Source organism: Corvus moneduloides, chromosome 4, assembly GCF_009650955.1.
Source record: "Corvus moneduloides isolate bCorMon1 chromosome 4, bCorMon1.pri, whole genome shotgun sequence".
Taxonomy (NCBI): Eukaryota; Metazoa; Chordata; class Aves; order Passeriformes; family Corvidae; genus Corvus; species Corvus moneduloides.
In genome coordinates this window covers 20,142,331-20,155,723 of record NC_045479.1, presented here as the reverse complement: position 1 = coordinate 20,155,723, position 13,393 = coordinate 20,142,331, and the positions used below count along the sequence as shown (strand labels likewise).

General features: G+C 40.7%; 1 protein-coding gene across 2 annotated transcripts in view; it reads right to left on the bottom strand.

The window, feature by feature from the left end:
* The window catches only part of CHST11 (carbohydrate sulfotransferase 11), a 180,982-nt gene that overhangs the window by 87,938 nt on the left and 79,651 nt on the right, over positions 1 to 13,393 (bottom strand). For both annotated transcript variants that reach the window (XM_032105908.1, XM_032105909.1), the window contains one exon: positions 3,323 to 3,408. In XM_032105908.1, the coding sequence (XP_031961799.1) occupies positions 3,323 to 3,408 (86 nt within the window). The remainder of the gene's footprint in view (positions 1 to 3,322; positions 3,409 to 13,393) is intronic.

Below are 13,393 nucleotides of genomic sequence, written 5' to 3'. Positions count from 1 at the left end.
TTTTCTGCTTTATTACCACAGGCAAAAGAGCAAATGTGTTGTTCTTACTTTTACAATAATCACAAGGCCAGACACTCAGCTAAGGCATACATACCACATGGGCTTTGTCATGGACACTTTCTCAAGCCCTAATTCAAGTGCTATCTCCACCCATTTGTCCTCTCTTTCTCCACTCACCACAGGAACAATTGTGATGAGTCGTCTGAAAATCTGACTGCAATTCTATCATTCAGCTCCTACAAGCCACCAAACGACCCACTCAGTCACCTCCAGTCCATTGCTACATTTGAATTTCCTGAAGCCAAATCTTTCATTCTACCTTTTTTTTTACTATTTTTTTTCCCCTTCTCTTATTTTTTCCTTTCCTGTCTCTTTCCTCTTCACATTCATTCACCAGGCCAAAAAAAGATTCAACAGACAAACGATGGCATCTGCAAACAACTCAAGTAACTCCATAGAAGGAAACAACAGGCCAGGATCAGAGAGGCTGGTATACGTCAACACAGTAAATAACCACAGTCAAACTCTCAGCTGGTATGAATCAACCTGTCTCCATCTGGTTTTATGAGGGCAGTGCAACTTGATATTAAACACACAGTAGAAAAACCTTACTCATGTTAAACTACAGTGCCTGAAATCTCAGTGAGTATTGACTCTATCTGACACCGATTTCAATCGATGGCCAAACTCTCATCTCCCTAGGCAGGGAACAGCCAGGAGCACACAGAATGCAAGGCAGTTTGGGCCCTTAATGCATCTCAAATTTAAAGTTTCCTACCCTTAAAAAATCACAGCTACACCTAGCTCACAGTAATCCAAAACCACAGCTTCAGGGCATCTTTCAGTGGCCTACGTTTGGTGTTTAAATTACACATATTACTTTGAACTACAAGGAGAACTGCCAATATCTGCTCAATCAGCTGCGCTGTTGCTCTGAGGCAGCTAAACTGAGTACCAGAGAGTTTCTGTGATGGCACACACAGCAATTGACACCCAGGAGAGAAGTGTGGATTCACCAGATCAGGAGTCCAACAGGTTCTGAAAGCCAAAGGTTAAAGATCTAACTGTTCTCATTATCTAGATCTCCGAGAGAGATTTTGGTCAAAAATACCTTTGTAGAATCAAAGAGTGGTTTGGGCTGGGACCTCAAAGATCATCTTGTTCCAACTGCCATGAGAAGGGACACCTTCCACTAGAGCTTCCATCCAGCCTGGCCTTGTCTTCTTGCATATTTATTGTATACTGACTTTTGAGCTGACTTTAGAAATGGCTGATTGCGACTGCTGCAGCAAGGAAACATAAGAGATCCAATCTCCTTCCCCCCCACCCTTGCAAGTACTGGTGAACTCTTGAGGAACAAGCACCCTCCTGCCAGAATACACACCAGTCTCTAATCTGCCACCTTAAGAAAGGTGAGAGAGACATCTTTTTGGGCAAAAATGGAAAAAAAAAAAAATTAACCGTGTATTTGATGAAACATTCTAGGTGTCATCTCCAGTCTGTTGTTTTCTCTGGCAGCCTCTACTCACTGCTTTTTCCTATTACTGTTTTCCCAGATTGCATACGCTCATTTGTCTGTCCCTCTAGCACTGAGGGCAGCATGCAAAGCCCCCTTCCCAAAAAATCAAGCAACAACTAAAAACAAAGAAAGAAACAAAAATTAGAAGCTTGATAAAAATGGTATCAGCAAGGTGATGGAAACACTTCTGCATAAAAAACATCATCTCTTTAGTTCAACATCAGCTGCCAGAACTGCTGCACTTCCTCAAACGCTGATGTTCTGGCTGGCTCACAGGTGAGCCCTGAAAGTGATGCTAATGGTTTGCTTGGTCAGGGTACACAAAGGAAGGAGAGGCAGTGAAGGAGCTGCCAGCTATGTCCCCTGCTTCAGGAAGCTCAGGAAATCTTTTCAGTTGTCCAAATTTGCAAGGGCTCTGGGATGATGGCCCTTCAGTGGATGTTTCTTTCTTACAGCTTGGCCTTTAATGACGTTAAAGGGCAAAAGGTTTTGATTGACACACAGCAGACCCCAGAAAGACTAATTACTCAGCCAGTCTCTTCTCCCTTACCCGCTCCTCTTGAGTATCTGCACAGAGTCTCTAAATTTAACCTGCAAATGCTAATAGTTTTCCTTTGCAGCACTGGATTTTTCCTCTTCAGGGCTTCTGCATGCACTTTCCATTTATGCAATGCTGATTCCCATAACAGCCAATAAGGGGTGGTATCATAGCATGACAAACTTATGTTCCCAGTCATGCCCAGAATTCGAATTGAATTATAAAGTCAGCCCGCGTTCATAAAAACAACGCCAACGAGCAAACGGAGCTTTACTGTGCTACATAACAGACACCACATATCTTTGGGTTGCTGTCAATTCTTTATGTAAGTACTTTAAATCCCTCAGACTTCTTTCTGCACACTATATAGTGAGTCTCTTCATAATCAAATAGTATTTAAAACATTTACTGCCTTGTTAAATCTAACAAGTTAGATTTACTGGGATAGTCACTTTCCCTAATAGCCAATTTAGTAAAACTCAATGTATTCATTGATGGATAAATATATAATAGGCAGTTGTTAAACTTTAATAAATATGTTTAATAGTCAGCTGGCATTTTCTCTCAATGGCAGCACTTCCTCTCAGCTGCCAACAGGAAATGCTTCTCCTGAATGTGCCAATTCAGCCCACATGTAGGGAAAAAATTGATTTAAAGGAGCAAACAGGAGCATGAATTTCAGGTAGCTTTCCTCTGCTGCTTGTCACAAGAGGAGCAATAACTGAGGTTATCCTAAGCTCCTATCAAGACAGTCAGGTGTTGAATAGCACACTGTGTAAGGAAGAACGTGAGCTAGTGTTTGTCTAGACTCCATACAGGCCATGGACCAGGAGAGGAAAGGCAGCTGGCTACCTGAAAATCATATAAATTATATTCATGTATTATTATTACAATTTACAGTCTTGCTGCACTCCTTGTCTCATGCAGATCATGTCACATTCTCTCACCCCACCCTGCAACTCTGTGTCAACACAACGCCTCAGCTTCTAGCTAGATCTAAAAAGTATACCCTTTTAAGGCTTTTGGGTACCTAAGGAAAGATTTTGGAGGAGTCCACATCATTAAAATCACTAAAAGCCTTTAAAAATCAGGCCCTTAGCTTAACTGTAGAACTTTATAACTAAACCCTGCAGGTTCCTGGATCAGTTCTCCTGAATGAAGGCAGCTGTTGCATGTAAATAAGAAAAACATACCAAAATATCATCAAAAGAGATGGTATTTGTATGCTGGATTGGGAAGTTTAATTATAGCCACGAGACACTCACCTGGGTGGGATTATACAGTTCCTGGAGTGGGCTTCTGGATCCTTTCCGACAGCAAATGTCCATCCCGAATGGATTTCTACGCATTACTGCAAGGGGAAATTGAAATTAGTACAGGTTAGCAACACTGGTTAGCAAGAAGCAACTGCAATACCTACAGTGAGAAAAGATTTTCTGACAGATCATGGGATTCTAGACAGTGTTGTCATTAAGTCCTAATTTTCTTTTCCCTAGCAATCGTCCAAGAGCTAAACCCTTAATCTATTGTGGAAGTTACTGAAAATAAAGGCTCCCTTGTAAAAGCTGCTATGCAACAACTCTCAGTTTGGGTGCACAAAAATTCAAGCATGGGGACCAAAGTAACACAATTTATCTACTTCTCTGATCACCAGGGAAGAGTCGGATGGATTCCTATAATCAGCACCTCTGAGAGGCAATGTCTGAGCCTCTCTCAGCCTAAGCACAGATGCACACAGGAACCTCATATTAAAAGACATGATTTTAAAGCTTTTGGCTTAACTCTTTGGTTTCACCTAGAACAGGTACTCATCAGTACACAACACACATACAGTCAAACATTGCTGCCCCTCTTGCCACAAACTATTTTGCTCTATATATTGCAACTGGAAATTTGACTGATCCGCAAACCAACACATGCTGTGTTATCCCCACTGAAGATCAGCAGGTTTTCAAACCAAAGGCTTTGTCAAAGGTCTGATCAAGGAGCATTTTGGATGACAAGAAAATTTTCAGGAGAGGTGTTGACCTGAGCCCTAGCAGGGATAGAGACCATCAGCTTCCAGTTAGACCTTTGTAGCCATAAAACTCTAAGAAGCCATTTGGCTCCAACCACCTTCTGTAGTCAAGAGGAAAACAAGAGCTTGCTGTGCTTCTAATCTCACATGGCCCACGTCATCCTCTGCTAACACTCTTCTGCCCCCAGCTCCCCCTGAGAACTACGGAAGGAGTATCAGGCTGTCAGACACCCACATCAGGCACTGCAGTGAGGGAAGATTTGTCTCATCAAGGTTTGATTAAGACATAACTAAAAAAACAAAGGAAAAAAAGAGATGTTCCTGCTGGGAACATCACGTTAAGCAGAGTCAGGCATGCTTTTACCACCTCTTGCCACGTTTTGTAACCAGAAACTATTGAAGTGTGCTAGAGCAATGAGCTGCACCACTTGCAGACATGATATTGTGGGCTTCAAGCCAAGTCAGAGAATACAGTCCACTAATGTTTTAATATTGAGGCCTAATACAGAATCATAATTGATACATCAGGTAATATAAACCACAGAAAACTCTACACAGTTTAATCTGGAAACATAACTGATTCCTTCACTCACTTCATATCTATTTTTCAATAGGAGGTAATTATCTAATAACATGCTGGGTTGCTTTTTCCCTAAGCAGACAGATTCCACGGGTCTTGTGGCAGGAGTCAGACATACTCAGTAAACAAACTGGCTTCAATTTTCTTCACAATTAGGACAGTAATGTTAGTAGAAGCAACAATTTTAATTGACACATTTAAACACCTGATTAAATTCTGAGCAATTTTAGTCCTGCCAACAAGTATTGAGATTCCTCCATTTCTGTGCTAATGTGCCTTCTTAAAAGATAACTTACAATGGGTTTTAAAAAGTTAAAACTTTAAAAATATTTTATATGAGTAATGTCAGCTTTCAGAGCCTGGAGGTGGTTTCAGGAAAAAATTTTAAAGTGTGGATGTGAGACATCCAGCAGCCATTCCAACTACAGAGCTCCTGTCCACCTTATCCTCCATCTGCATTCCTCCTCCATACTCTTATATCAGGAACTGTGTCCAGAGAAGCTCTGAAAATCATTTTATAAGCCCCTCCTCATTAAAAAAATCTTTCCAAAATGAAGCCTTCTACTCGAGGGCAAAGCACATTAAAACACCACAGCAGGGGGAGAGGGAGAAGGGAACACTTCAGTGTATCCAGGTCATTACACTGTGATTAACTAAGGTCCTGCAACACTGATGCTTTGTTCCACAATGACAAAGAACAATAATTCTAGTGTGGTGTTCCCTAACTCGTTATTTCACTTTTCATTTCCATTAAATACAGAAAATAATACCATGCATAAATGTATCCATCCCTCCCTACTTCACTTAGCCAGCAGGTATCAACACAGCGACACTTTATATGCAGCAGTACCAGCAATAAAGATTAAATTATTTACACAACATGAAATATTTGTTTCCAGATGTAAACAGACAATAAAAAAAGCTATCTTCCCAGCAAAAGCTAAATGCTAATGTAGAGCCTTAATCATAGAGGCGATTCAACCTATTTTATCATTTCCAATATTACTTAACTGGTTTGTTTTCATTAATAAAGCCTTTAGAATCAGACTGTGGGGTTAGCATAGCAACACTTGGTACCCTGTTTATTGGTGTCAGGAGCAGCACGGCCTGATACAACTGTACACAGCACATCTGTGCACACCTGGAAAGTACTTGTGCCTGGAATTTAACTGCAGCATCAAAATAAAGGTGAATACTCCCCTCTCCTCAGCAGAAATCCCACCTGCACTGTTTGTACAACTGTCCTTATAATGTTTTTATATAGTTCACAACACTTTCTGGTATGTCTGTGGACAAGCTCATCTCTCAGGGCTCCTGCAACCTGTTTTCGACCATCTCAGCTTCTCTGAAGCAGTGCTTCATTACGCCAATGACAAAACCTTTTGGGCCTGAACCTTGCCTATAGCACTCTGCAGTAAGAAATCTGTAGTGTGGAGAGTAACTGCAGCTCTACTAATTTTAACAACTCTTTCTCTAAAGATCTGTCACACCATTGTGGAAGTGAAAATTAAAAAATCAAGCCCTTTATCCTCACCAAATCTTCTTATTAGCATAGTAAATATCTAAATCTCCATTTTATGACTTGGGCTGATCTCCATACATAATTACAGTTAATTATAATCTAATGATATGTACTGCATATGCATGGGTCCAAGAACCGATCAAAAGATCATGTTCACGCACACTAGGAGTGTGAAGCAGCTGACAAAGAAATTTAGAATTCTTTAGGTTGTGAAAGACCTTTAAGATCAGCAGCATTCAGTGCCTTTAATGATTAAAGAGTATTGTAATACTGCAAGTGCAGCAAAAACATGAATCCCCTGAATTTAGCCAGGGGTGTGAACAACTGGATGAAATGTTAGTTTGTTACTTAAATACAAGAGCCGTAAGAACAAGACCTTTGTTCCATCCCCAGGACTGATTTGTCCAAAATGCAGTCTTGGCCCATCTTGCTAAAATACGTGTGGAACCACTAGCTATGAATCTAATAAGGAAGTTTGTAGAGGATGCTATCTAGGCACCAAATTTCAATTTCTCTAAAGAGAAAGATAAACAGCCCTGCTTATCAACACAATAATCAGCTGTGTATATATACACAGAGAAAAGGGAACTACGTGTGTAGGCCTTAAATCATCTCAGAATGGAAGCATCTGTGCACAGCTTCAACTTCCAGAAAACTCCATTTAGACCAGAGCAGGAATTTGACCTGTGAATTACAGTGCACTGAGCACAAGAACACTGAAGATCATTCACATGGAATCATGTGATCCAGGCTTAATCACCTCTCCTTGGCAGAAGGCATTTCTAATGCACTTGGTAACCTGCAAAGACCCTGTCCCACAATGGGACACCTCTGGAGAAAATACTGAATATAAGAAGCCACATCAATACAATTTCTGCCTCTCCCTATCAGGAGCTACAAAAAACTGAGACAGGGGACATGGTAGCACTTTTGTTGGGCAATTACCGGCCTAAAAAGGTATGTGAACACCGGGACTACCTAGACAAAGTGAAAGGGGGTGGGGCAGAAATGGGAACCAAGAACTTTGGAGACTGAAAACCATAAAGGTGACCTTCTCACAAAGTGTCAGAAGGGCAAATCAAACCATTTCTCACAAGTCTGTGTGGGGTCAAGTCACAGAGGAGACTCTGCTGGAAGAGATACACAAAATAATTGCCACTTCTTCCACTGGACTGAGAGAGACAAAAAAGTGACATTTCAAGCGTGAGTGCATGCATTCAGCAGCCACCTCTGTCACTACCATTCTACAATCTCACAGATGTCAGAGGTTCCAGTTTCCAAGAGTTCTGTATATTAAAAGTTCCCCAGCTGCTATTTAGCAACTGCCTCCCTACTTGATAACATTTGATTTACATTGCTTGTACTATTCTAATTACTAGCATGATAACAAAAGCCACATGTAAAAATTTTACCTCTGTTCATTGCCTCGTAAATTAACAGTCTCATATCACAAATATTTGAGAAAAGTTCTGAGGACATATTAATATTTAACTTTTCATTACACTGGTCTAAAGTACAAAGAACAAAATTCCCTCATACAGCATTGCTTAAAGCTGACATACATAATTCATTCCTCCTATTGGGACACAACTTTTCTCACTGAGGAGGAAAAAGTATGCACTGGCAGCAGTATGGTGAGACTCTGGTTGAAGATCAGATCCTGTTCTTGTTTTAGAGAAAAAGTTCAATATATTCCTCTTTTTGGTCTGATTGCTCTTCATTTTTGGTCTGATTTCTGCATGAGAGGCAGAAAATGGACGGTGTTCTGCCTGCTTGTTTTGGCTGAAGTACATTGCTCTCCAGCTAACCCATTGCTCTCCTGCTGCCCAGCTGCCCCTAATTTCAGGCCAGAGTTAATGCTTTCCACGGAGCATCTTCTTGACAGCAAAGAGCAGGTACGTAACATAGTAGCTTTTCCTTGAGCTGTATCCCACTGGGTTAGGGCTGACCATTCACCTAAACATTCCCTACCCAACCTAGACAGAAAAATCAGTGCCACCTGGTCGAGGCAAGACAGCAGCATCAAAATGGTTACTTACATCTTTGCCATCTCTAGCCATGTTTACACAAGCTACTGCCTTCAAACTTCCTGAATTTTTAAACAAATCAGGAATAAATAATTACATCCACATTGAAAGTTTAGAGATTCTCTTCAGCTAAAGACCTGGACAGGTTTTTTCTTGCAGACTTCTGCTACAACCCCAAAGCAGCACAGAAAATTTCTTTTATTTGGTACATAGGATGAAGCACTGGAATACATATTTCAATAGTACACTAAACACGTTAACCACAGTAGACATCTGCAGCCCAGTCGTAAACATTCTTCTGTAAATGGTATTATGAAACAATGCTCTGTCTGTACTGGCAAGGATTATACTCAAGGAAAGCTGGTGATAATCCGAATCCAAACCAAGCAAGGTTCAATCCAACAACACTTTGCACACCCAATGTTCTTGAAGCATGATAAAACTCAGGGCAGAGTTGAAGTAAGTGACCCAAGGAAGTAGCCCTTTCTCAGAGCTCATCAGAGGTTTGGGACTGATTTTTTTTTTTTTTTTCCCCAATTTTCAACATTCTGACTACATACCCTTCAGACAATTAGCTAAAATCATGCTGAACAAGCTTGTGATTAATAAATAGCTTGTTCTGCTTCAGGAAAACGAGCCTTCCATAATAATTTACAACAACTTCCTCTGCAAGACTTCACCCAAGTTTAAACCACAGGCAAAATAGGAAATTCAGCAACAAGAAGTCTAACTCATTTCAAAGGTCATTAAAATTCCTATGCTCCCTTCTCCAGAGCAATCAGGCTAAGGACACCAAACGGTATGAAAGGGTTAATTTTTAATCAGCAACCAGGAACATGAGGAGTGAATGCAAATGCTGTCACCCAGCACTGGCTACAAAGCCTGAGTAAGGAGACTTTGAGATAGCTCTCCAGGCAATGATTTATGAACACTAATCCTTCAGCAGGGGTTCACAAAGATCAACGGATTGATAGCAACATCTTGTGACATCTGGGGCCTTGTGCTTTGCTGCATTCAGCTCAGGATTTTAGACTAAATTATTGGTCCTTCATCTGGAGACCACAGGTACAAGGATTTATGACTAAACTCTTGTCTGGCCTCTTCTGATTTCTTAAGGCAACACTGCAGCTTTCTTCCCTGGAGCTTGAGAGATCTATTTTTAGAAAGTAAAAATCAGATTAGGTGTTGTATATAAGCATGCCAAAGTCTCAAACGCAGAGAATGTGACAATTCTTCTTCTTTATATCAATGGAGAACCAGATTTTACCTTACACCAGACAGTAACAATAAAAACAAGGGTTTACTTAGCCTGAGAAACAAGCAAAAATGGATCCAACAAAAGCAAAGGGTAAAAACTAAAAGGAGTTCACACCTTAGTGAAATGATTACAGCTGAGAAGAGTAGGAAAGCAAGTTATGGGGCCAGTGACCAGCAAAGTAACAGTCCTGAGTTCACTGGCCAGAAAAGTAGAGGCAAAGAGTAGAGGCAAACAAGACCTATTAGTTGCTACAGACTGAATTCATGTTAGGAAGTGAGATTTCTATAAGCCACTCATTTAAGCTCCTACAATTAACAAGAGAGCCACGGCTGCAGAGATGGGCCACCCCACGTGGCTCTGGAGGTGGCTCCTCTCCCTTCCACTGACCAGCAACCTGAAATGGTTGAGGTTACATGAAATAAATCCTGGCACAGTAAGGAAATGAATCTCAACATTTGTTTCTGAGCTCTAATCACTAATTACAAAAGTTGTAAATGCCCTCCAAAGAATAGAGAGATATTTAATTCCTTTCTGCTTTAGACAGTTTTCCAGAAATAAATCTGTGTTTTATCCTGTTTGTTCTCAGATTAGCATGGGGATGGATTTAATTGGGCACAGTGGGGAAGTTAATATCCTTGGGTGAAATTATGCAGAGACTTAGATCCTTGGTCACCCTACGGACATTGCATGTGGCATAAATTAGTACACCATCTTTCCCGTTAATGAACAATGAGAAACTTTTTTCCAGCAGTTTTTAAAAATGTTAATCTATACAGCATTTCTTTAGAAGTCTCAAGAACTTATCCACAAACCTAAATCAAGAGACTTTTCCACAGGCTTTACTTCTCCCATGAGGAGAGCTCTATTTTGTTTATCTCTGGAACACACAGGCTTCCTTTAAAGCAGCAAGTTTTTGTGGGTGCAAACTACAAACTGTATTAGACTTGGTCAGAACTCTTCTGATACAACCTTGTTTTCTCTGTCAAGAAATGCAGATCGGGGGGCATCACAATATTTCACAGGTCCATTCTGGATAGATCACTGACCACCTCAGCTGTCTGCTCACCTCTGAGAATGCCGTAATTTATGCCACCAAAATATGTCACCAAAGCCAGATGTTACAAAATATTGATCAAAATAGTATATTTCTTTTCTCAATGAACTAAGTGTTCATAAATAAATTTTAAAAATTTTACCATCTACATCAACTTAACAATTCATTTCCCCTTTTTTTTCTATCTCGAATGCAACTTTCCACAAATGAAGTTAGAAGCTTAGGAATTATGCCTTGAACTACAACTATTTCACAAACAAACACGTGCATTACAAATTTGCATGAAGGGACACTGTGGATCCAGTACATCAAATGCAAAGAAAAAAACTCTTTCTGGACATTACACTTTTTCCTACTTTTCCACTACAAGTCAGCCATGTGTTCTGCAAAATGAGACTGCAATAATCTGGTAAGGTAGGAGAATTTCTAACAAGGCTTACAGGTTTCTAAACATGCCTTCCTCCAATTTCTAGGTACTCACTGTAACAACATCAACATCTGCTGCTGGGTTGTCTTTATAGCAAAGAGCTAAATGCTCTACTCTGTTCTTCTTATCACCCTAGTTTTCAGGTTTGTAGATAGTTGGCTATATCCCATCTCTCTGATGTAAGTTCAAAAGAAAACTGTGTAAATACAGGTCCAGGGGAAAAAAGCTGTACATTTGCATTGTCCTGAAAAAATAAGAAGCTGGATTTCTTTTTCTACATTTCCCACTACTTCCATCACACTGTTTGTACCAGTCTACTTAACAAAAATGATTTATGAGCTCACAAAAAAGAAAAGAAGAGGGAGTGAGAGAAAAACCTTTAAAGGAAGGTTTCTTTAGAAAGCTGTAATTTTAAAAGCATTTATCTTGAATCACAGTCAAAATGAAAACGACGGCTGCTGCAGCTGCAGTCTAGTTGAGCTACTGTTCCTTTGCTATTCTTCAACAGATGTGCACAGATGAAACACAAAATCATATTTGCAATGGATATACTGAAACGCACAGCAAGTCTTCTCACAAGCCAAGCAGAATAGAAAATAGAGCTGCAGCAGTCTTTTTAACCTGGAGCAATGAAACACTCAAACTTGTGGTCACTGAACTTGAGGCAGAAGCAGTGCACACACACATATGCACACCTGACCTGACAAACAAAAACCAAGGGACACAGGTCATTCCTGTCCCAGCAACATGTCCAGATGGACCAAGATTTACCACCTCTGAAGCAGCGCCCCTGGTATTTTTAGCGCAGTCACATCCTCCTGATACTTTACTGTGCTTTATGAACAACAATTTTCTTTACAAAAAAGAAGCACTAAGGAATTTGATAAGCAGAAAAGAAAGTATGAAATCCTGCGGTAATCGCTTCCAGAGCAGTCATTCATTATGGCAAAGAGGATTATGACTGCAGCTTGTTGGATAAGCAGATGAGCTCTCACAAATTAAAGATGCTACTTCCTTGGCAATGTGAGGGCCAAATGCTGATATTAAAAGGAAAAAAGTATCAAAGACAGCTAAGGCCTGATTCTGTGATTTGAAAGCTGTCCGAACTAATAATTAATACACAGCTGGGCTTACTGTCTTATTCCAAGAGTTTATTCTGTTTAATTCTTCTAAACTCCAAGTAATCCCAAGGCATAGAGACACAATGGGTTTCTTCGCAAGATCTTTTACTTTTCCAGCAGCTGTTTATTGCCTCAGCTGACTGGGATCAGGACAGCTCCAGGTCTGTAGAGCAACGCTGGCCCCATGTCCTGCCCCACTGGACCAGAGAAGTTCTCCACCAATCCTGCCTTCTTCCAGCAGGATCTGCACATCCGTACAGGGAGGCTGGGAAGCTGCTTTCACGGGCTCCTCTCTCCATTAGCAATGAGTGTACACGGATAATATTGCTTTCAGATGTACGAATCCCTTCATGTGGCAGTTTTGAAATATCCCAAACCACAGATCCTTCACAACATTTTACATATGAATAGGACATTGTCAGCTTCCTCACACCCAGACTGCACTTCACCACATAGAAGAGTAAAATACACATTAGCACTATAAAACTTCATCCCAATTAGCATAATCTGTATTTCCATTATAGAGCCCAGCTTTACAGCCAACTCCGGGGTGAGGCACTGAGCACTCTGGATCTGTCTTTCTCTGAGGAGAAATTCTCAAAACACAAGAAAACCATTCACCATGGTGAATGCACGAGGTCTCAGTGCCTGCTTATGTTTAAGCAGTCCTACTACTCCCTTCATCTGTCTCCTTCCATTGCCCCCATCATTTCAATGACTTTAATTAAAACCTTTTGATGGACTTTGTCTACTGAGGAAATGCAGCCATGCCTCACACATACACAAGTGGATGAGCCAAGCACACCAACTCCACCTCCTGAAGGCACGTCCCAGAGGAAAAAAGGAGTGAACAAGGAATAATCTTTCTGTGATTTTACATCCAAGGAGAGCATTCAAAGCAGAACCAAAACAGGCAGCAGTGGCAAGAGATACTTATGCTGGTATCACTAACAAATAGGATAGACTAAACCTTTTTAATTGACTGGGACACTTCCTCCGAATAGTATGGGCATGCTACATGCATCTAAAAGCAACATGCACAAATAGCATGGGGCCACTATGCAAGTAGCTTTCCTCTGCGTCAAATGGGAATGAGGGAATCACACAGCATTTCAATATGTAGTTTCTAAGGCTCCAGAATACTGGATGCCTATGTGACTTCTACTGGTAATAACAGTATTTAATAATTAGCACACAAAATATTAAGCTTTGGCTTCAGCCAAATAGCCTGCCAACAGCATTGAGAAATTCTGTCAGTGTTGCTGCTGGTGACCAATAAGTAGCTAAAATCCAGGATCTCTCTGACAGTATCATTCTGAAGGAGACAGGC